Below are 26,015 nucleotides of genomic sequence, written 5' to 3' on the forward strand. Positions count from 1 at the left end.
CGAGAGGGGGATGTTGTAGGGGACAGGAGATACCGAGAGAGGGGATGAGGAGGAGGACAGGAGAGACGGAGAGGGGGATGAGGAGGAGACAGGAGAGACGAGTTAGAGGGGGATGAGGAGGAGACAGGAGAGAGACGGAGAGGGGGATGAGGAGGAGACAGGAGAGACAGAGAGGGGGATGAGGAGGAGACAGGAGAGACGGAGAGGGGGATGAGGAGGAGACAGGAGAGACGGAGAGGGGGATGAGGAGGAGACAGGAGAGACGGAGAGGGGGATGAGGAGGGACAGGAGAGACGGAGAGGGGGGATGAGGAGGGACAGGAGAGACGGAGAGGGGGATGAGGAGGAGACAGGAGAGACGGAGGGGGAGGGGAGGAGACAGGAGAGGAGGAGACAGGAGAGACGGAGAGGGGGGATGAGGAGGGGACAGGAGAGAGGAGAGGGGGATGAGGAGGGGGGAGACAGGAGAGACGGAGAGGGGGATGAGGAGGGGACAGGAGAGACGGAGAGGGGGGGATGAGGAGGAGACAGGAGAGACGGAGAGGGGGATGAGGAGGGGACAGGAGAGACGGAGAGGGGGATGAGGAGGAGACAGGAGAGACAGAGGGGGGGGATGAGGAGGAGGGGGGACAGGAGAGACGGAGAGGGGGGATGAGGAGGGGACAGGAGAGACGGAGAGGGGGATGAGGAGGAGACAGGAGAGACGGAGAGGGGGATGAGGAGGGGACGGAGAGGGGGAGAGGGGGGAGAGGAGGGGGGATGAGGGAGGAGAGAGACGGAGGGGGATGAGGAGGAGACAGGAGAGACGGAGAGGGGGATGAGGAGGAGACAGGAGAGACATGAGGTGAACACGATGTTACTGATCTCCAGGATATCAGATGAGGAGGGGACAGGAGAGACAGAGAGGGGGATGAGGAGGGGACAGGAGAGACGGAGAGGGGGGATGAGGAGGAGACAGGAGAGACAGAGAGGGGGATGAGGAGGAGACAGGAGAGACATGCAGGTGAATGAGGAGGGGACTCCAGGATATCAGTCAGACTCCACCGGGGACAGAGAGGAGAGACAGAGAGGGGGATGAGGAGGAGACAGGAGAGACGGAGAGGGGGATGAGGAGGAGACAGGAGAGACGAGAGGGGGGGATGAGGAGGGGACAGGAGAGACGGAGAGGGGGATGAGGAGGAGACAGGAGAGACAGAGAGGGGGATGAGGAGGAGACAGGAGAGACGGAGAGGGGGATGAGGAGGGGACAGGAGAGACAGAGAGGGGGATGAGGAGGAGACAGGAGAGACATGCAGGGGAACACGAGGTTAGACAGGAGAGACAGTCAGAGGGGACTCCACCGAGGAGGAGACAGGAGAGACGGAGAGGGGGATGAGGAGGAGACAGGAGAGACGGAGAGGGGGATGAGGAGGGGACAGGAGAGACGGAGAGGGGGATGAGGAGGGGACAGGAGAGACGGAGAGGGGGATGAGGAGGAGACAGGAGAGACGGAGAGGGGGGATGAGGAGGAGACAGGAGAGACGGAGAGGGGGATGAGGAGGGGACAGGAGAGACAGAGAGGGGGATGAGGAGGGAGACAGGAGAGACATGCAGGTGAACACGATGTTACTGATCTCCAGGATATCAGTCAACTCCACCGGCTGGACAGAGAGGAGAGATGAGGAGGAGACGGAGAGGGGGATGAGGAGGAGACAGGAGAGACGGAGAGGGGGGATGAGGAGGAGACAGGAGAGACGGAGAGGGGGATGAGGAGGAGACAGGAGAGACAGAGAGGGGGGGATGAGGAGGAGACAGGAGAGACAGAGAGGGGGATGAGGAGGGGACAGGAGAGACAGAGAGGGGGGATGAGGAGGGGACAGGAGAGACAGAGAGGGGGGATGAGGAGGGGACAGGAGAGACGGAGAGGGGGGATGAGGAGGGGACAGGAGAGATGGAGAGGGGGGATGAGGAGGGTCCTACCTGTTGATGGTATTCTATCCCCATACTGAGAGTGTTGATGAGGATGGAGGTCATGATCCCTCTGTTGAAGTACTTGCTGTCTACGATGCGTTTCAGTCTGTCTCTGAATGCTGTCCCCAGATCCAGCAGCCTGTTACTGGCCCTCTTCACCCCGAGCCCCAGCCCTGCCCCCAGCCCTGCCTTCCGCCGCGCCTCCCACGGCCGCCGCGCCCCTCTCCTCCCTGGTGGAAGTCGTGCAGGGTGTGGGCCTCTCCCCTAGACCCCTCCAGGTCGCTCAGGTCCAGCTCCATGCCCTCTAGGGCGCGGGCACACAACGGGCAGCCCAACAGCTCCAGGAGGAGAGGGGAGGGCACCACGCCAGCCAGCTGGTACAGCAGCCGAGGACGGCCTGGAGGGAGAGAGAGAGAAACAATGTTTTTATTTAGTTTGATCAAATATATTTCAATATTTATTTTTGAAAGTATGTTGTTATTAAACAGAAAGAGGAGAAAGACAGAGAGAGAGGTCAAAGGGCGGCAGGTCAGATTGTAAGCCGTGCCAAGACTGAGGCTGTGTCGTATGGACAACAAGACACCAAGTCTAACAGGATCATCTCTACAGCTGCAGGGCTGCGTCTGAAATTAAATATCCCTACGTAGCCCCCTGAAGCTCTGGCCAACAGTAGTGTGCACTACATAGGGAATAGTGTGCCGTTGGGGACACGGACCCTGGAGGACTGACGTGAGGCTGGTCTTCCTGTCTTCCTGGTAGCTAATGAATGAATGTCCCGAATAAACAGAATGATGTGACTAGGAAGACAGACTGAGAAGCGGCTCTATGCTGACCTCACGGTTCAGGTCTCCTCTCCTCTCCCTCTCTCCTCCCTCCCTCCTCTCTCCTCTCCTCTCCTCTCCTCTCCTCTCCTCTCCCTCTCCTCTCTCTCCTCCTCTCCTCTCCTCTCCTCTCCTTCTCCTCTCCTCCCCCTCCTCTCCTCCTCCCCCTCTCCTCTCTCCCCCTCCTCCCCTCTCTCCTCCCTCCCTCTCCCCCTCCCTCTCCTCCCCTCCTCCCCCTCCCCTCCCCTCTCCTCTCCCCCTCCCTCTCCTCCCCTCTCCTCTCCTCCCTCCTCCCCCCCCCTCTCCTCTCCTCTCTCTCCTCTCCCCTCTCCCTCCCCCTCCCTCTCCTCTCCCCCTCCCCCTCCCTCCCTCCCCTCCTCTCCCCTCTCTCTCTCCCTCCCTCTCCTCTCCTCTCCCTCTCCTCTCCCTCCCTCCCCCTCTCCTCTCCTCCCCCTCCCCTCTCCCTCTCCCTCTCCTCTCTCCCTCTCCTCCTCTCCTCTCCTCCTCCCCCTCTCCTCTCCTCCCCTCTCCTCCCCCCCCCTCCCTCCTCCTCCTCTCTCCTCCTCCTCTCCCTCTCCTCTCCTCTCCTCTCCTCCTCCTCCCCCTCTCCCTCTCCTCTCCTCTCCTCCCCTCCCCTCCCCTCTCCTCCCTCTCCTCTCCTCCTCTCCTCCTCCCCCCCTCTCCTCTCCCTCTCCTCTCCTCTCCTCTCCTCCCCCCCCTCTCCTCCCTCCCCTCCTCTCCCCTCTCCTCTCCCCTCCTCCCCTCCCTCCCCTCTCCCTCCCCTCTCCCCTCCCCTCTCCTCTCCTCTCCTCTCCTCCCCCCTCTCCTCTCCTCTCCTCTCCCCTCCCCCTCTCTCCTCTCCCTCTCCTCTCCTAATGCCTCCAACATTTGAGGCATGGATTTCCTGTCAGGACTGTAAGTGATGTTACAGACAGAAACAGCAGTACTGAACTAAAAGGATCAGTGGAGATTCTCAATTAAAATGGGCTTTTTAGTCCGGGAACCTGGCCCAAATACCTGTCTAGTGAATCAGAGGTAGCTAGTTTCACTATAGAAATACTGTGTATAGAGAGATGGTTCTTACTAGTTTTACTATAGAAATACTGTATGTAGAGAGATGGTTCTTACTAGTTCTACTATAGAAATACTGTGTATATATTCTACTATAGAGAGAAGGTTCTTACTAGTTCTACTATAGAAATACTGTGTATATATAGAGATATGGTTCTACTATAGAAAAACTGTATGTAGAGATATGGTTCTTACTAGTTCTACTATAGAAATACTGTATGTAGAGAGATGGTTCTTACTAGTTCTACTATAGAAATACTGTATATATATATATAAATAGAGATGGTTCTTACTAGTTCTACTATAGAAATACTGTGTATAGAGAGATGGTTCTTACTAGTTCTACTATAGAAATACTGTATGTAGAGAGATGGTTCTTACTAGTTCTACTATAGAAATACTGTATATATATATATATATAGAGAGAGAGAGATGGTTCTTACTAGTTCTACTATAGAAATACTGTATGTAGAGAGATGGTTCTTACTAGTTCTAATATAGAAATACTGTGTATATATATAGAGATGTTTCTTACTAGTTCTACTATAGAAATACTGTATATATATATATATATATATATATATAGATGGTTCTTACTAGTTCTACTATAGAAATGCTGTGTATATATAGAGAGATGTTTCTTACTAGTTCTACTATAGAAATACTGTATATATATATATATATAGTATATATATATATAGATGGTTTTTACTAGTTCTACTATAGAAATACTGTATGTAGAGATGGTTCTTACTAGTTCTACTATAGAAATACTGTATGTAGAGAGACCTGGTTCTTACTAGTTCTACTATAGAAATACTGTATGTAGAGAGATGGTTCTTACTAGTTCTACTATAGAAATACTGTATGTAGAGAGATGGTTCTTACTAGTTCTACTATAGAAATACTGTGTATATATAGAGATATGGTTCTACTATAGAAATACTGTGTATATAGAGATGGTTCTTACTAGTTCTACTATAGAAATACTGTATATAGAGAGATGGTTCTTACTAGTTCTACTATAGAAATACTGTGTATATATAGAGAGATGGTTCTTACTAGTTCTACTATAGAAATACTGTATGTAGAGAGATGGTTCTTACTAGTTCTACTATAGAAATACTGTATGTAGAGAGATGGTTCTTACTAGTTCTACTATAGAAATACTGTATGTAGAGATCATGGTTCTTACTAGTTCTACTATAGAAATACTGTATATATATATATAGAGAGATGGTTCTAATCTATAGAAATACTCTATTTAGAGATTATGGTTCTTACTAGTTCTACTATAGAAAACTGTGTATATCAGAGATGGTTCTTACTAGTTCTATTCATAGAAATACTGTGTATATATAGACATATGGTTCTACCATAGAAATACTGTATATTCAGAGAGATGGTTCTATACTAGTTCTACTATAGAAATACTGTGTATTAGAGATGGTTCTTACTAGTTCTACTATAGAAATACTGTGTATATAGAGATGGTTCTTACTAGTTCTACTATAGAAATACTGTATATAGAGAGATGGTTCTTACTAGTTCTACTATAGAAATACTGTATATAGAGAGATGGTTCTTACTAGTTAATAGAAATACTGTGTATATATAGAGAGATGGTTCTTACTAGTTCTAATCAAATACTGTATTAGAGAGATGGTTCTTACTAGTTCTACTATAGAAATACAGTATATATATATATATATATATATATATATATATATATCATACATTATATAAGAGATGGTTCTTACTAGTTCTACTATAGAAATACTGTATGTAGAAGATGGTTCTTACTAGTTCTACTATAGAAATACTGTATATAGAGAGATGGTTCTTACTAGTTCTACTATAGAAATACTGTATATAGAGAGATGGTTCTTAATAGTTCTATATAGAAATACTGTATATAGAGAGATGGTTCTTACTAGTTCTACTATAGAAATACTGTATATATTTATAATATATCCTATTCCACCTATATATATAGAGAGATGGTTCTTACTAGTTCTACTATAGAAATACATCATGTATATATAGAGAGATGGTTCTTACTAGTTCTACTATAGAAATACTGTATTTAGAGAGATGGTTCTTACTATTTCTACTATAGAAATACTGTGTATATATAGAGAGATGGTTCTTACTAGTTCTACTATAGAAATACTGTATTTAGAGAGATGGTTCTTACTATTTCTACTATAGAAATACTGTGTATATATAGAGAGATGGTTCTTACTAGTTCTACTATAGAAATACTGTATATAGATCAGATGGTTCTTACTAGTTCTACTATAGAAATACTGTGTATATATAGAGAGATGGTTCTTACTAGTTCTTCTACTATAGAAATACTGTATTTAGAGAGATGGTTCTTACTATTTCTACTATAGAAATACTGTGTATATATAGAGATGGTTCTACTATAGAAATACTGTGTATATATATAGATTTCTTACTAGTTCTTCTACTGTTGAAATACTGTATGTAGAGAGATGGTTCTACTATAGAAATACTGTATATAGAGAGATGGTTCTACTGATTCATAGAAATACTGTCCTCTATATCAGAGATGGTTCTTACTAGTTCTACTATAGAAATACTGTGTATATCCTAGAGATATGGTTCTACTAGGAAAAACTGTATATAAAGATGGTTCTTACTAGTTCTACTATAGAAATACTGTATATAGAGAGATGGTTCTTACTAGTTCTACTATAAAATACTGTGTATATATCAGAGTAGGTTCTTACTAGTTCTACTATAGAAATACTGTATGTAGAGAGATGGTTCTTACTAGTTCTACTATAGAAATACTGTATATAGAGAGATGGTTCTTACTAGTTCTACTATAGAAATACTGTGTATATATAGAGAGATGGTTCTTACTAGTTCTACTATAGAAATACTGTATGTAGAGAGATGGTTCTTACAAGTTCTACTATAGAAATACTGTGTATATATAATATAGAGAGAGATGGTCCACTATAGAAATATAATATACAGTGGTTCTTACTAGTTCTACTATAGAAATACTGTATTTAGAGAGATGGTTCTTACTAGTTCTACTATAGAAATACTGTGTATATATATAGAGAGAGAGATGGCTCTTACTAGTTCTACTATAGAAATACTGTATGTAGAGAGATGGTTCTTACTAGTTCTACTATAGAAATACTGTATTTAGAGATGGTTCTTACTAGTTCTACTATAGAAATACTGTGTATATATGTAAATGTAAATGTATATATATATATAGAGAGAGAGATGGCTCTTACTGTGCTGTCCCATGAGTTGATGCAGCTTGCTGAGGGGGTCCGGACTGTTTTCTGAGAGGGGCGAGGGATGTGTGGGGAGTGGCCTCTGGGGCTGTGTGGGGAGGGGTATGTGGGGTTGTGTGGGTTGGGGCTGTGGGGTGTCTGGAGAGGGGGCTGTAAGGCTGTGTGGGGAGGGGGATGTGAGGTTGTGTGGGGTGGGGGCCGTGGAGGTATGTGGGGGAGGGCTGTGGAGGTTCCAACCTAAGGGGTTGTGGGGGTGTGTGGGGAGGGGGTTGTGGGGTGTGTGGGGAGGGGCTTGGGGGTGAAGCTGCGGTAGCTGCAGACCTAAGGAGGGCAGGATGGTGGGGTAGTTCATCCCTCCGTTCAGACCACCCAGAAGAGACGACCCCCAGCCCAGGGGTCACAGAGGGGTCACGACCCGGGACAGGAAGTGACCTCATCTCCAGCTCCTCCCCACCTGTAGGAGTCATTATGTTGATTTAATTAATGAATGTTAGTCAGACATCTTTTCACGGCAGATAAAGATCTATTCAAATCATCAGGTAAAAACCTAGTCAAATCATCAGGTAAAAACCTAGTCAAATCATCAGGTAAAGACCTATTCAAATCATCAGGTAAAAACCTAGTCAAATCATCAGGTAAAGATCTATTCAAATCATCAGGTAAAGACCTATTCAAATCATCAGGTAAAAACCTAGTCAAATCATCCTGAACATTAGATTCAGGTAAAGATCTATTCAAATCATCAGGTAAAGATCTATTCAAATCATCAGGTAAAGACCTATTCAAATCATCAGGTAAAGATCTATTCAAATCATCAGGTAAAGATTCAAATCTCATTCAAACCTCATCAGGTAAAGACCTATTCAAATCATCAGGTAAAGACCTATTCAAATCATCAGGTAAAGATCTATTCAAATCATCAGGTAAAGACCTAGTCAAATCATCCTGAACATTGGATTCAGGTAAAGACCTATTCAAATCATCCTGAACATTAGATTCAGGTAAAGATCTATTCAAATCATCAGGTAAAGACCTAGTCAAATCATCCTGAACATTAGATTCAGGTAAAGACCTATTCGAATCATCCTGAACATTAGATTCAGGTAAAGAACTATTCAAACCATCATGAACATTAGATTCAGGTAAACTCCTATTCAAATCATCCTGAACATTAGATTCAGGTAAAGACCTATTCAAATCATCCTGAACATTAGATTCAGGTAAAGACCTATTCAAATCATCCTGAACATTAGATTCAGGTAAAGAACTATTCAAATCATCCTGAACATTAGATTCAGGTAAAGACCTATTCAAATCATCAGTTAAAGACCTATTCAAATCATCCTGAACATTAGATTCAGGTAAAGAACTATTCAAATCATCATGAACATTAGATTCAGGTAAAGTCCTATTCAAATCATCCTGAACATTAGATTCAGGTAAAGACCTTTTCAAATCATCCTGAACATTAGATTCAGGTAAAGACCTATTCAAATCATCCTGAACATTAGATTCAGGTAAAGACCTATTCAAATCATTCAGGTAAAAAGGACAATCCTTTAGTTTCAGGTACAACGACTCATAAATATTATAATCCACAGTCCTATTCCACCGTAGTATAATCCACAGTCCTATTCCACATCACCATAGTATAATCCACAGTCCTATTCCGCTGTAGTATAATCCACAGTCCTATTCCACACCACCGTAGTATAATCCACAGTCCTATTCCACCGTAGTATAATCTACAGTCCTATTCCACTATTCCCACCGTAGTATAATCCACAGTCCTATTCCACCGTAGTATAATCCACAGTCCTATTCCACCGTAGTATAATCCACAGTCCTATTCCACCGTAGTATAATCCACAGTCCTATTCCACTGTAGTATAATCCACAGTCCTATTCCACCGTAGTATAATCTACAGTCCTATTCCACCGTAGTATAATCCACAGTCCTATTCCACCGTAGTATAATCCACAGTCCTATTCCACCGTAGTATAATCCACAGTCCTATTCCACCGTAGTATAATCTACAGTCCTATTCCACCGTAGTATAATCCACAGTCCTATTCCACCGTAGTATAATCCACAGTCCTATTCCACCGTAGTATAATCTACAGTCCTATTCCACCACAGTCCTATTCCACCGTAGTATAATCTACAGTCCTATTCCACCGTAGTATAATCCACAGTCCTATTCCACCGTAGTATAATCCACAGTCCTATTCCACACCACCGTAGTATAATCCACAGTCCTATTCCACCGTAGTATAATCCACAGTCCTATTCCACCGTAGTATAATCCACAGTCCTATTCCACCGTAGTATAATCCACAGTCCTATTCCACCGTAGTATAATCCACAGTCCTATTCCACACGTAGTATAATCCACAGTCCTATTCCACCGTAGTATAATCCACAGTCCTATTCCACACCACCGTATAAATCCACAGTCCTATTCCACCGTAGTATAATCTACAGTCCTATTCCACCGTAGTATAATCCACAGTCCTATTCCACCGTAGTATAATCTACAGTCCTATTCCACCGTAGTATAATCCACAGTCCTATTCCACCGTAGTATAATCCACAGTCCTATTCCACACCACCATAGTATAATCCACAGTCCTATTCCACCGTAGTATAATCCACAGTCCTATTCCACACCACCGTAGTATAATCCACAGTCCTATTCCACCGTAGTATAATCCACAGTCCTATTCCACACCACCGTAGTATAATCCACAGTCCTATTCCACCGTAGTATAATCCACAGTCCTATTCCACCGTAGTATAATCCACAGTCCTATTCCACACCACCGTAGTATAATCCACAGTCCTATTCCACACCACGTAGTATAATCCACAGTCTCCAGTATAATCCACAGTCCTATTCCACCGTAGTATAATCCACAGTCCTATTCCACCGTAGTATAATCCACAGTCCTATTCCACCGTAGTATAATCCACAGTCCTATTCCACCACCGTAGTATAATCCACAGTCCTATTCCACACCACCGTAGTATAATCCACAGTCCTATTCCACCGTAGTATAATCCACAGTCCTATTCCACCGTAGTATAATCCACAGTCCTATTCCACCGTAGTATAATCCACAGTCCTATTCCACACCACCGTAGTATAATCCACAGTCCTATTCCACCGTAGTATAATCCACAGTCCCATTCCACACCACCGTAGTATAATCCACAGTCCTATTCCACCACCGTAGTATAATCCACAGTCCTATTATAATAATCCACAGTCCTATTCCACCGTAGTATAATCCACAGTCCTATTCCACCGTAGTATAATCCACAGTCCTATTCCACCGTAGTATAATCCACAGTCCTATTCCACACCACCGTAGTATAATCCACAGTCCTATTCCACCGTAGTATAATCCACAGTCCTATTCCACACCACCATAGTATAATCCACAGTCCTATTCCACTGTAGTATAATAAGTCCTATTCAGTCCTATTCCACCGTAGTATAATCCACAGTCCTATTCCACCCACCGTAGTATAATCCACAGTCCTATTCCACACCACCGTAGTATAATCCACAGTCCTATTCCACACCACCGTAGTATAATCCACAGTCCTATTCCACCGTAGTATAATCCACAGTCCTATTCCACCACCGTAGTATAATTCCACAGTATAATCCACAGTCCTATTCCACCGTAGTATAATCCACAGTCCTATAATCCAGTCCTACCACCGTAGTATAATCCACAGTCCTATTCCACACCACAGTCCTATTCCACCGTAGTATAATCCACAGTCCTATTCCACACCACGTAGTATAATCCACAGTCCTATTCCACACCACTATTCCACCCACCGTAGTATAATCCACAGTCCTATTCCACCACCGTAGTATAATCCACAGTCCTATTCCACCGTAGTATAATCCACATTCCTATTCCACACCTATTCCACCGTAGTATAATCCACAGTCCTATTCCACCGTAGTATAATCCTATTCCACCGTACAGTCCTATTCCACCCGTAGTATAATCCACAGTCCTATTCCACCGTAGTATAATCCACAGTCCTATTCCACCGTAGTATAATCCACAGTCCTATTCCACCGTAGTATAATCTACAGTCCTATTCCACCGTAGTATAATCCACAGTCCTATTCCACCGTAGTATAATCCACAGTCCTATTCCACCGTAGTATAATCCACAGTCCTATTCCACCGTAGTATAATCCACAGTCCTATTCCACCGTAGTATAATCCACATCCTCCACACCACCGTAGTATAATCCACAGTCCTATTCCACCGTAGTATAATCCACCTAGTCCTATAATCCACAGTCCTATTCCATAGTATAATCCACAGTCCTATTCCACCGTAGTATAATCCACAGTCCTATTCCACCGTAGTATAATCCACAGTCCTATTCCACCACCGTAGTATAATCCACAGTCCTATTCCACCGTAGTATAATCCACAGTCCTATTCCACCGTAGTATAATCCACAGTCCTATTCCACCGTAGTATAATCCACAGTCCTATTCCACCCACCGTAGTATAATCCACAGTCCTATTCCACACCACCCTATTAGTATAATCCACAGTCCTATTCCACACCACCGTAGTATAATCCACAGTCCTATTCCACAGTCCTATTCCACCGTAGTATAATCCACAGTCCTATTCCACACCACCGTAGTATAATCCACAGTCCTATTCCAGTCCTATTCCACCGTAGTAGTATAAGTATAATCCACAGTCCTATTCCACCGTAGTACCGTAGTATAATCTACAGTCCTATTCCACCGTAGTATAATCCACAGTCCTATTCCACACCACCGTAGTATAATCCACAGTCCTATTCCACACCACCGTAGTATAATCCACAGTCCTATTCCACCGTAGTATAATCCACAGTCCTATTCCACCGTAGTATAATCCACAGTCCTATTCCACACCACCGTAGTATAATCCACAGTCCTATTCCACCGTAGTATAATCCACAGTCCTATTCCACCACCGTAGTATAATCTACAGTCCTATTCCACCGTAGTATAATCCACAGTCCTATTCCACCGTAGTATAATCCACAGTCCTATTCCACCGTAGTATAATCTACAGTCCTATTCCACCGTAGTATAATCTACAGTCCTATTCCACCGTAGTATAATCCACAGTCCTATTCCACCGTAGTATAATCCACAGTCCTATTCCACACCACCGTAGTATAATCCACAGTCCTATTCCACCGTAGTATAATCCACAGTCCTATTCCACCATAGTATAATCTACAGTCCTATTCCACCACCATAGTATAATAATCCTACAGTCCGTAGTATAATCCACAGTCCACCCACCGTAGTATAATCCACAGTCCTATTCCACCGTAGTATAATCCACAGTCCTATTCCACCGTACCACCTAGTATAATCCACAGTCCTATTCCCACCACCGTAGTATAATCCACAGTCCTATTCCACACCACCGTAGTATAAGTCCTATTCCAGTCCTATCCTATTCCCACCGTAGTATAATCCACAGTCCTATTCCACCGTAGTATAATCCACAGTCCTATTCCACCGTAGTATAATCCACAGTCCTAGTCCTACCACCGTAGTATAATCCACAGTCCTATTCCACCACCGTAGTATAATCCACAGTCCTATTCCACCGTAGTATAATCCACAGTCCTATTCCACCGTAGTATAATCTACAGTCCTATTCCACCGTAGTATATTCCATAGTATAATCCACAGTCCTATTCCACTGTAGTATAATCCACAGTCCTATTCCACCGTAGTATAATCCACAGTCCTATTCCACCGTAGTATAATCCACAGTCCTATTCCACCGTAGTATAATCCACAGTCCTATTCCACCGTAGTATAATCTACAGTCCTATTCCACCAGTCCTATTCCACCGTAGTATAATCTACAGTCCTATTCCACAGTCCTATTCCACCGTAGTATAATCCACAGTCCTATTCCACCGTAGTATAATCCACAGTCCTATTCCACCGTAGTATAATCCACAGTCCTATTCCACCGTAGTATAATCCACAGTCCTATTCCACACCACCGTAGTATAATCTACAGTCCTATTCCACACCACCGTAGTATAATCCACAGTCCTATTCCACCGTAGTATAATCCACAGTCCTATTCCACACCACCGTAGTATAATCCACAGTCCTATTCCACCGTAGTATAATCCACAGTCCTATTCCACCGTAGTATAATCCACAGTCCTATTCCACCGTAGTATAATTCACCACCGTAGTATAATCCACAGTCCTATTCCACCGTAGTATAATCCACAGTCCTATTCCACCGTAGTATAATCCACAGTCCTATTCCACCGTAGTATAATCTCCACAGTCCTATTCCACCATAATCCACAGTCCTATTCCACACCACCGTAGTATAATCTACAGTCCTATTCCACACCACAGTCCTATTCCACCGTAGTATAATCCACAGTCCTATTCCACAGTCCTATTCCACCGTAGTATAATCCACAGTCCTATTCCACCGTAGTATAATCCACAGTCCTATTCCACCGTAGTATAATCCACAGTCCTATTCCACCACCGTAGTATAATCACAGTCCTATTCCACCGTAGTATAATCCACAGTCCTATTCCATTCCACAGTCCTATTCCACCGTAGTATAATCCACAGTCCTATTCCACCCACCGTAGTATAATCCACAGTCCTATTCCACCGTAGTATAATCCACAGTCCTATTCCACCGTAGTATAATCCACAGTCCTATTCCACCGTAGTATAATCCACAGTCCTATTCCACCGTAGTATAATCCACCCTATTCCACCGTAGTATAATCCACAGTCCTATTCCACCGTAGTATAATCCACAGTCCTATTCCACCGTAGTATAATCTACAGTCCTATTCCACATTCCACCGTAGTATAATCCACAGTCCTATTCCACACCACCGTAGTATAATCCACAGTCCTATTCCACATCACCGTAGTATAACCGTAGTATAATCCACAGTCCTATTCCACCGTAGTATAATCCACAGTCCTATTCCACCGTAGTATAATCCACAGTCCTATTCCACACCACCCTATTCCACCGTAGTATAATCCACAGTCCTATTCCACACCACCGTAGTATAATCCACAGTCCTATTCCACCGTAGTATAATCCACAGTCCTATTCCACCGTAGTATAATCCACAGTCCTATTCCACCGTAGTATAATCCACAGTCCTATTCCACCGTAGTATAATCCACAGTCCTATTCCACCGTAGTATAATCCACAGTCCTATTCCACACCACCGTAGTATAATCCACAGTCCTATTCCACCGTAGTATAATCCACAGTCCTATTCCACACCACGTAGTATAATCTCTTAGTGAAGATCCACGTCTGTATTCCCTCTGTATTGCACACGGCCACGTTTGTACCCCGACAACAATAATCTGGTCGTGTTGCACCCCCGACAACATTGCAGCCAACGCCAGATCTCCCAATGCCCGGTTAGGTATTTAACAACACATCTGACAGCACAGTTTGTTTGTTTACTGGTCTAGTCTACGAACCTGTTGCTACGGGGGTGTGTCCTCCGTTGCTGTGCCGACAGTGGTGGCGCTGGTGATGCTGCAGCAGGTTGTGTACGGGGCGGAGCCAGGGGGCGTTTCCGGACGTTCTGCGGCCGACCCCCGGACCACTTCCTCCTCCGTTAGGGTTTACCTTCTTACGACGCTTACTGACGCACATGTAATCAGTAAACAGGAAGCATACAACTTTATTCACTTTTACAACAGGAAGTTGAATTTATCCTGGGTTTTATTCACTACAACGAGTCAGCTAGAACAGGAAGTTGAATTTATCCTGGGCTTTATTCACTACAACGAGTCAGTTGAATTTATCCTGGGCTTTATTCACTATAATGAGTCAGCTAGAACAGGAAGTTGAATTTATCCTGGGCTTTATTCACTATAACGAGTCAGCTAGAACAGGAAGTTGAATTTATCCTGGGCTTTATTCACTACAACGAGTCAGTTGAATTTATCCTGGGCTTTATTCACTACAACGAGTCAGTTGAACTTATCCTGGGCTTTATTCACTATAACGAGTCAGTTGAATTTATCCTGGGCTTTATTCACTACAACGAGTCAGCTAGAACAGGAAGTTGAACTTATCCTGGGCTTTATTCACTATAACGAGTCAGCTGGAACAGGAAGTTGAATTTATCCTGGGCTTTATTCACTACAACGAGTCAGCTAGAACAGGAAGCTGAATTTATCCTGGGTTTTATTCACTACAACGAGTCAGCTAGAACAGGAAGCTGAATTTATCCTGGGTTTTATTCACTACAACGAGTCAGCTAGAACAGGAAGTTGAACTTATCCTGGGCTTTATTCACTACAACGAGTCAGCCAGAACAGGAAGTTGAACTTATCCTGGGCTTTATTCACTACAACGAGTCAGCTGGAACAGGAAGTTGAACTTATCCTGGGCTTTATTCACTATAAAGAGTCAGCTAGAACAGGAAGTTGAACTTATCCTGGGCTTTATTCACTTTTACAACGAGTCAGCTAGAACAGGAAGTTATACAGCGCCTTCAGTATTCAGACCACTTGACTTATTCCATAATTTGTTACGTTACAGCCTTTTTCTAAAGTTGATTAAATTGTTTTTTTTCCCCCTCATCAATCTACACACAATACCCCATAATGACATCACAATACCCCATAATGACATCACAATACCCCATAACGACAAAGCAAAAACAGGTTTTTAGACATTTTTGCTAATTTATAAAAACTAAAAACATTTACATAAATATTCAGACCCTTTACTCATTACTTTGTTGAAGCACCTTTGGCAGCGATTACAGCCTCTAGTCTTCTTGGGTATGATGCTACAATCTTGGCACACCTGTATTTGGGGAGTTTCTCCCATTCTTCTCTGCAGATCCTCTCAAGCTCTGTCAGGTTGGATGGGGAGAGTTGCTGCACAGCTGTTTTCAGGTCTCTCCAGAGATGTTAGATCGGGTTCAAGGCCGGGCCACTCAAGGACATTCAGAAACTTGTTCCAAAGCCACTCTTGTGTTTTCTTGGCTAAGTGCTTAGGGTTGTTGTCCTGTTGGAAGGGGTTTTCATCAAGGATGTTTCTGTGCTCCGTTCATTTTTGCCTCGATCTTGACTAGTCTCCCTGCGGCTGAAAAACGGTGCCAGGTTTCCTCCAGACATGACGCTTGGCATTCAGGCCATAGAGTTCAATCTTGGTTTCATCAAACCAGAGAATCTTGTTTCTCATGGTCTGAGAGTCCTTTAGTTGCCTTTTTGCAAACTCCAAGTGGGCTGTCATGTGCCTTTTACTGAGGAGTGGCTTCCGTCTGGCCACTCTACCATAAAGGCCTGATTGGTGGAGTGCTGCAGAGATGGTTGTCCTTCTGGAAGGTTCTCCCATCTCCACAGAGAAACTCTGGAGCTCTGTCAGAGTGGCCATCGGGTTCTTGGTCACCTCCCTGACCAAGGCCCTTCTCCACCGATTGCTCAGTTTGGCCGGGAGGCCGGCGCTAGGACAGTCTTGGTGGTTCCAAACTTGTTCCATTTAAGAATGATGGAGGCCACTGTGTTCTTGGGGACCTTCAATGCTGTAGAAATGTTGTGGTACTCTTCTCCTGATCTGAGCCTCGACACAATCCTGTCTCGGAGCTCTATGGACAATTCCTTTAACTTCATGGCTTGGTTTTTGCTTTGACATGCACTGTCAACTGTGGGACCTTATATAGACAGGTGTGTGCCTTTACAAATCATGTCCAATCAACTGAATTTACCACAGGTGGACTCCAATCAAGTTTCAGAAACATCTCAAGGACGATCAATGGAAACAGGAAGCACCTGAACTCAATTTGAAGTCTCATAGCAAAAGGGTCTGAATACTTATGTAAATAAGGTATTTCTGTTTAAAAAAAAATCTTTAATACATTTGCAAAAATGTATAAAAACCCTGTTTTCGCTTCGTCATTATGGGGTATTGTGATGTAATTATGGGGTATTGTGATGTCAATATGGGGTATTGTGATGTCATTATGGGGTATTGTGATGTCATTATGGGGTATTGTGATGTCATTATGGGGTATTGTGATGTCATTATGGAGTATTGTGATGTCATTATGGGGTATTGTGATGTCATTATGGGGTATTGTGATGTCATTATGGGGTATTGTGATGTCATTATGGGGTATTGTGTGTAGATTGCTAACAGATTTTTTATTTTTTTATCCATTTTATAATAAGGCTGTAATTTAAACAAAAAATGTGTAAATATTCAAAGGGTTTGAATACTTTCCGAAGGCTCTGTATATAATAGGTAGTTGTGTAAATACATGTTTGAAAACTGAAAAAGACTTTCAAAAAATAAGTTGAAATAATAATAATGAATTTGTTGTTGTCGTCGTCGTCGTCCTACCTGTGCCAGGTTGTGTACATGCGTTGTACTCGTCGGGTCAGTTTACGGTAGAGGTGTGAAACGTATCTCAGCATCTCTTCGTAGCAGGATCCCGGTTCGCTGTAGCTGGCCAGAGTACTGTCGTTGGACATGTAACGCGCTCGCTGCTCGCGCATCAACGCGTTCTCACGCTGCTTCGTCTCCGCAAACTGGGTCGCTATGACTACCAGGCACAGGTTGATCATGAAGAAAGAGCCCACCTGACGAAGAGAGGGAGGGAGGGAGGGAGGGAGGGAGAGAGAGAGAGAGAGAGAGAGAGGGGGAGAGGGGGGAGGGAGGGAGGGAGGGAGGGAGGGAGGGAGGGAGGGAGGGAGGGAGGGAGAGAGAGAGAGAGAGAGGGGGGGGAGGGAGAGAGAGAGATAGAGAGAGAGAGGGAGGGAGGGAGAGAGAGAGAGAGAGAGAGAGGGAGGGAGGGAGAGAGAGAGAGAGAGAGAGGGAGGGGAGGGAGGGAGGATGGAGGGAGGGAGGGAGGGAGGGAGGGAGGGAGGGAGAGAGAGAGAGAGAGAGAGAGAGAGAGAGAGAGAGAGAGGAGGGAGGGAGGGAGGGAGGGAGGGAGAGAGGGAGGGAGGGAGGGAGGGAGAGGGAGAGAGGGAGGGAGGGAGGGACGACCAAGAACGTACACAGAGTTAGACGATGGGAAAACTACTACAGCGAGACGTACTTCACTAATCATAAATAGGGAAACCCACCGACACACAGGGCCAAGCAGAAACATACACACAGAGTGTGGGACAACCAGTAGCCGACACAGGGCCAAGCAGAAACATACACAGAGTGTGGGACAACCAGTAGCCGTCACAGGGCCAAGCAGAAACATACACAGAGTGTGGGACAACGAGTAGCCGACACAGGGCCAAGCAGAAACATACACAGAGTGTGGGACAACCAGTAGCCGTCACAGGGCCAAGCAGAAACATACACAGAGTGTGGGACAACCAGTAGCCGACACAGGGCCAAGCAGAAACATACACAGAGTGTGGGACAACCAGTAGCCGACACAGGGCCAAGCAGAAACATACACACAGAGTGTGGGACAACCAGTGGGACAACCAGTAGACACAGGGCCAAGCAGAAACATACACACAGAGTGTGGGACAACCAGTAGCCACAGTCACAGGGCCAAGCAGAAACATACACAGAGTGTGGGACAACCAGTAGCCGACACAGGGCCAAGCAGAAACATACACAGAGTGTGGGACAACCAGTAGCCGACACAGGGCCAAGCAGAAACATACACACAGAGTGTGGGACAACCAGTAGCCGACACAGGGCCAAGCAGAAACATACACACAGAGTGTGGGACAACCAGTAGCCGTCACAGAGTTTCAGGTCATTATTAATAAAGGCCCATTCCGTCATTTAGTAAAATTGAAGGTTTTATATCACTGAAACCAAGCAGTTGGATGACGTAAGGTACTGGACTGTGTTAATTTGACAGAAATAACTGACTCACTCTGCAGACTAGCGCGTAACGCTCGCGTTGGAAAAAAAATAAAAAGTACAAATACATGATATTCAATCGTTTCATTTAAACTGCTTGCGTGGTCAACGAGCCTCTGCGTAACCAGGCGCTAAAATACAACTTGGTTCTGTTTGTGACGCAAGTCCCGCCTCTCCCCTCGTTTTGGTGTTTAGGAGCATATTCCCACGTGGGTGATTGAAAGATGGACTGAGGTTCACACTCCAGTCCAGTTGGTGGTGGTAGAGCAATTTAAAGTTGGTTGACAACCGGCATACACAATCCACAAGAAGAAGAAGAAGATACTGTACTCTGTGTCAGTGTCTGTCTGATTCTATACTGAACTCTGATTCTATACTGTAGTCTGATTCTATACTGTAGTCTGATTCTATACTGTACTCTGATTCTATACTGTTCTCTGATTCTATACTGTACTCTGATTCTATACTGTAGTCTGTATCAGTGTCTGTCTGATTCTATACTGTAGTCTGATTCTATACTGTACTCTGATTCTATACTGTACTCTGATTCTATACTGTAGTCTGATTCTATACTGTACTCTGATTCTATACTGTTCTCTGATTCTATACTGTACTCTGATTCTATACTGTACTCAGTGATTCTATACTGTAGTCTGATTCTATACTGATTCTATACTGTAGTCTGTATCAGTGTCTGTCTGATTCTATACTGTAGTCTGATTCTATACTGAACTCTGATTCTATACTGTACTCTGATTCTATATTGTATTCTGATTCTATACTGTACTCTGTAGTCTGATTCTATACTGATCTCTGATTCTATACTGTACTCTGATTCTATACTGTAGTCTGATTCTATACTGTACTCTGATTCTATACTGTACTCTGATTCTATACTGTACTCTGATTCTATATTGTATTCTGATTCTATACTGTACTGTGTATCAGTATCTGTCTGATTCTATACTGATCTCTGATTCTATACTGTACTCTGATTCTATATTGTATTCTGATTCTATACTGTACTCTGATTCTATACTGTACTCTGATTCTATATTGTATTCTGATTCTATACTGTACTGTGTATCAGTGTCTGTCTGATTCTATACTGATCTCTGATTCTATACTGTACTCTGATTCTATATTGTATTCTGATTCTATACTGTACTCTGATTCTATACTGTACTCTGATTCTATATTGTATTCTGATTCTATACTGTAGTCTGATTCTATACTGTACTCTGATTCTATACTGTACTCTGATTCTATACTGAACTCTGATTCTATACTGTACTCTGATTCTATACTGAACTCTGATTCTATACTGAACTCTGATTCTATACTGAACTCTGATTCTATACTGAACTCTGATTCTATACTGTACTCTGATTCTATACTGAACTCTGATTCTATACTGAACTCTGATTCTATACTGTACTCTGATTCTATACTGTACTCTGATTCTATACTGTACTGTATATCAGTGTCTGTCTGATTCTATACTGTACTCTGATTCTATACTGAACTCTGATTCTATACTGTACTCTGATTCTATACTGTACTCTGATTCTATACTGTACTGTATATCAGTGTCTGTCTGATTCTATACTGTACTCTGATTCTATACTGTACTCTGATTCTATATTGTACTCTGATTCTATACTGTACTCTGATTCTATACTGTACTCTGATTCTATACTGTACTCTGATTCTATATTGTATTCTGATTCTATACTGTACTGTGTATCAGTGTCTGTCTGATTCTATACTGAACTCTGATTCTATACTGTACTCTGTATAGGCGTCTGTGTGATTCAGACTCTGCCTGACAAGCACCCTCTTCCTCCTCCACCCTACTTCAAAGTGCTGTAGAGAAACTAGGTCACCGCCAAGCTGCAGAAGGAGAGGAGGACAGACGGCTGGGGTTGAACCCAAGTCCTCTATATTAGCCTGCTGAACTAAAGCCTAGGCATCAACTAGGAGAGATGAAAAGTCCACAGGGCTATAGCCGAGCAGTGTAACATATATATATACTCACTACGATGAGCAGTATAAAATATATATATATACTCACTATGATGAGGAATATAAAATATATAAAATTGTAGAAGGAGTGAGCATCCATAACGTAGTACATGATGTCCACCCAGCCTTCCAGGGTTATCACCTAGAGAGAGGGGGGAGGGAGATGGAGGGGAGAGGGAGGGGAGAGAGAGAGAGAGAGGGGGGAGAGAGAAAGAGAGAGAGAGAGAGAGAGAGAGAGAGAGAAAGAGAAAGAGAGAGAGAAAGAGAGAGAGAGAGAAAGAGAGAGAGAAGGATAGAGAGGGAGAGAAGGAGAGAGAGAGAAGGAGAGAGAGGGAGAGAGAGAGAGAAGGAGAGAGAGAGAGAGAGAGAGAGAGAGAGAGAGAAGGAGAGAGAGAGAGAGAGAGAGAGAGAGAGAGGAGAGAGAGAGAGAGAGAGAGAGAGAGAGAGAGGATGTGAGACAGGGAAAGATTGTAGAGAGAGATCGGGAGAGGGGGTAGGAGAGAGACAGAGAGAGAGGGAGAGGGGGAGTTAGAGGGAAGGGGAGAGAGGGAGAGAAAGAGAAACAGAGAGGATGGGGATTGTTATAGAGACATGAAAGCAGTACTCAGGAGACCTGCTAATACACAGACCACAGGAACATATTTTTTGTTTAACCCTTATGTTACCAGGTAAGTTGACTGAGAACACATTTTCATTTACAACAACGACCTGGGGAATAGTCACAGGGGAGAGGAGGGGGGGAGGACTGAGCCAATTGTAAGGTAGCATACAGACATCCTGCAGTCACTCCTCAACCCCCCTTATCCCTGTCGAAAACAACCCCTTCAGTCACTCCTCAACCCCACCCCCTTATCCCTGTTGAAACGACCCCTTCAGTCACTCCTCAACCCCCCTTATCCCTGTCGAAAACAACCCCTTCAGTCACTCCTCAACCCCCCTTATCCCTGTTGAAACGACCCCTTCAGTCACTCCTCAACCCCTCTTATCTCTGTTGAAACGACCCCTTCAGTCACTCCTCAACCCCCCTTATCCCTGTTGATACGACCCCTTCAGTCACTCCTCAGCCCCCCTTATCTCTGTTGAAACGACCCCTTCAGTCACTCCTCAACCCCCTTATCCCTGTTGAAACGATCCCTTCAGTCACTCCTCCCCCCTTATCCCTGTTGACCCCCTGCAGTCCTCCTCAACCCCCCCCTGTTGAAACGACCCCTGCAGTCACTCCTCAACCCCCTTATCCCTGTTGAAACGACCCCTTCAGTCACTCCTCAACCCCCTTATCCCTGTTGAAACGACCCCTTCAGTCACTCCTCAACCCCCTTATCCCTGTTGAAACGACCCCTTCAGTCACTCCTCAACCCCCTTATCCCTGTTGAAACGACCCCTTCAGTCACTCCTCAACCCCCTTATCCCTGTTGAAACGACCCCTTCAGTCACTCCTCAACCCCCTTATCCCTGTTGAAACGACCCCTTCAGTCACTCCTCAACCCCCCTTATCCCTGTCACCCTTCAGTCACTCCTCAACCCCCTTATCCCTGTTGAAACGACCCCTTCAGTCACTCCTCAACCCCCTTATCCCTGTTGAAACGACTCCTCAACCCCCTTAGTCTGTTGACATGACTCTTCAGTCACTCCTCAACCCCCTTATCCCTGTTGAAACGACCCCTTCAGTCACTCCTCAACCCCCCTTATCCCTGTTGAAACCCTTCAGTCACCCTTCAGTCACTCCTCAACCCCCTTATCCCTGTTGAAATGACCCCTTCAGTCACTCCTCAACCCCCCCTTATCCCTGTTGAAACAACCCCTTCAGTCACTCCTCAACCCCCTTATCCCTGTTGAAACGACCCCTTCAGTCACTCCTCAACCCCCTTATCCCTGTTGAAACGACCCCTTCAGTCACTCCTCAACCCCCTTATCCCTGTTGAAACGACCCCTTCAGTCACTCCTCAACCCCCTTATCCCTGTTGTATCCCTGTTGAAACGACCCTTCAGTCACTCCTCAACCCCCTTATCCCTGTTGAAACAACCCCTTCAGTCACTCCTCAACCCCCCTTATCCCTGTTGAAACGACCCCTTCAGTCACTCCTCAACCCCCTTATCCCTGTTGAAACGACCCCTTCAGTCACTCCTCAACCCCCTTATCCCTGTTGAAACGACCCCTTCAGTCACTCCTCAACCCCCTTATCCCTGTTGAAACGACCCCTTCAGTCACTCCTCAACCCCCTTATCCCTGTTGAAACGACCCCTTCAGTCACTCCTCAACCCCCTTATCCCTGTTGAAACGACCCCTTCAGTCACTCCTCAACCCCCTTATCCCTGTTGAAACGACCCCTTCAGTCACTCCAACCCCCTTATCCCTGTTGAAACGACCCCTTCAGTCACTCCTCAACCCCCTTATCCCTGTTGAAACGACCCCTTCAGTCACTCCTCAACCCCCTTATCCCTGTTGAAACGACCCCTTCAGTCACTCCTCAACCCCCTTATCCCTGTTGAAACCCTGTTCAGTCACTCCTCAACCCCCTTATCCCTGTTGAAACACCCCTTCAGTCTCCTCAACCCCCTTATCCCTGTTGAAACGACCCCTTCAGTCACTCCTCAACCCCCTTATCCCTGTTGAAACGACCCCTTCAGTCACTCCTCAACCCCCTTATCCCTGTTGAAACGACCCCTTCAGTCACTCCTCAACCCCCTTATCCCTGTTGAAACCCCCTTCAGTCACTCCTCAACCCCCTTATCCCTGTTGAAACGACCCTTCAGTCACTCCTCAACCCCCTTATCCCTGTTGAAACCCCTTCAGTCACTCCTCAACCCCCTTATCCCTGTTGAAACGACCCCTTCAGTCACTCCTCAACCCCCTTATCCCTGTTGAAACGACCCCTTCAGTCACTCCTCAACCCCCTTATCCCTGTTGAAACACCCCTTCAGTCACTCCTCAACCCCCTTATCCCCCGTTGAAACGACCCTTCAGTCAAACCCCTTTATCCCTGTTGACCCTTCAGTCACTCCTCAACCCCCTTATCCCTGTTGAAACGACCCCTTCAGTCACTCCTCAACCCCCCTTATCCCTGTTGAAACGACCCCTTCAGTCACTCCTCAACCCCCTTATCCTGTTGAAACGACCCCTTCAGTCACTCCTCAACCCCCTTATCCCTGTTGAAACGACCCCTTCAGTCACTCCTCAACCCCCTTATCCCTGTTGAAACACCCCTTCAGTCACTCCTCAACCCCCTTATCCCTGTTGAAACGACCCCTTCAGTCACTCCCCAACCCCCTTATCCCTGTTGAAATGACCCTTCAGTCACTCCTCAACCCCCTTATCCCTGTTGAAACCCCTTCAGAACCCCTTCCCTGTTGAGTCACTCCTCAACCCCCTTATCCCTGTTGAAACGACCCCTTCAGTCACTCCTCAACCCCCTTATCCCTGTTGAAACGACCCCTTCAGTCACTCCTCAACCCCCTTATCCCTGTTGAAACGACCCCTTCAGTCACTCCTCAACCCCCTTATCCCTGTTGAAACGACCCTTCAGTCACTCCTCAACCCCCTTATCCCTGTTGAAACGACCCCTTCAGTCACTCCTCAACCCCCTTATCCCTGTTGAAACGACCCCTTCAGTCACTCCTCAACCCCCTTATCCCTGTTGAAACGACCCCTTCAGTCACTCCTCAACCCCCTTATCCCTGTTGAAACGACCCTTCAGTCACTCCTCAACCCCCTATCCCTGTTGAAACGACCCCTTCAGTCACTCCTCAACCCCCTTATCCCTGTTGAAACGACCCCTTCAGTCACTCCTCAATCCCCCTTATCCCTGTTGAAACGACCCCTTCAGTCACTCCTCAACCCCCCTTATCCCTGTTGAAACGACCCCTTCAGTCACTCCTCAACCCCCTTATCCCTGTTGAAACGACCCCTTCAGTCACTCCTCAACCCCCTTATCCCTGTTGAAACGACCCCTTCAGTCAACTCCTCAACCCCCTTATCCCCTGTTATCCCTGAAACGACCCCTTCAGTCACTCCTCAACCCCCTTATCCCTGTTGAAACGACCCCTTCAGTCCCCTCATCCCTGTTGAAACACTCCTCAACCCCCTTATCCCTGTTGAAACGACCCCTTCAGTCACTCCTCAACCCCCTTATCCCTGTTGAAACAACCCCTTCAGTCACTCCTCAACCCCCTTATCCCTGTTGAAACGACCCCTTCAGTCACTCCTCAACCCCCTTATCCCTGTTGAAACGACCCCCTCAGTCACTCCTCAACCCCCTTATCCCTGTTGATACGACCCCTTCAGTCACTCCTCAACCCCCTTATCCCTGTTGAAACTACCCCTTCAGTCACTCCTCAACCCCCTTATCCCTGTTGAAACGACCCTTCAGTCACTCCTCAACCCCCTTATCCCTGTTGAAATGACCCCTTCAGTCACTCCTCAACCCCCTTATCCCTGTTGAAACGACCCCTTCAGTCACTCCTCAACCCCCTTATCCCTGTTGATACGACCCCTTCAGTCACTCCTCAACCCCCTTATCCCTGTTGAAACGACCCCTTCAGTCACTCCTCAACCCCCTTATCCCCGATGAAACGACCCCTTCAGTCACTCCTCAACCTCCCTTATCCCTGTTGATACGACCCCTTCAGTCACTCCTCAACCCCCTTATCCCTGTTGAAACGACCCCTTCAGTCACTCCTCAACCCCCTTATCTCTGTTGAAACGACCCCTTCAGTCACACCTCAACGCCCCTTATCCCTGTTGAAACGACCCCTTCAGTCACTCCTCAACCCCCACCGTATCCCTGTTGAAACACCCCTTCAGTCACTCCTCAACCCCCTTATCCCGGTTGAAACAACCCCTTCAGTCAATCCCCAACCCCCTTATCCCTGTTGATACGACCCCTTCAGTCACACCTCAACCCCCTTATCCCTGTCGAAACGACCCCTTCAGTCACTCC

At 45.6% G+C, this 26,015-nt stretch overlaps 1 protein-coding gene across 1 annotated transcript in view; it reads right to left on the minus strand.

Annotated features, from left to right (window-relative positions):
• LOC135571276 (voltage-dependent T-type calcium channel subunit alpha-1H-like) overlaps positions 1 to 26,015 on the minus strand; it is a 156,969-nt gene that overhangs the window by 60,977 nt on the left and 69,977 nt on the right. The window contains 3 exon segments of the mRNA XM_065017060.1: positions 14,694 to 14,860; positions 17,575 to 17,813; positions 21,128 to 21,220. Of these exon segments, the coding sequence (XP_064873132.1) occupies positions 14,694 to 14,860; positions 17,575 to 17,813; positions 21,128 to 21,220 (499 nt within the window).

This window comes from Oncorhynchus nerka, unplaced genomic scaffold (assembly GCF_034236695.1).
Source record: "Oncorhynchus nerka isolate Pitt River unplaced genomic scaffold, Oner_Uvic_2.0 unplaced_scaffold_408, whole genome shotgun sequence".
Taxonomy (NCBI): Eukaryota; Metazoa; Chordata; class Actinopteri; order Salmoniformes; family Salmonidae; genus Oncorhynchus; species Oncorhynchus nerka.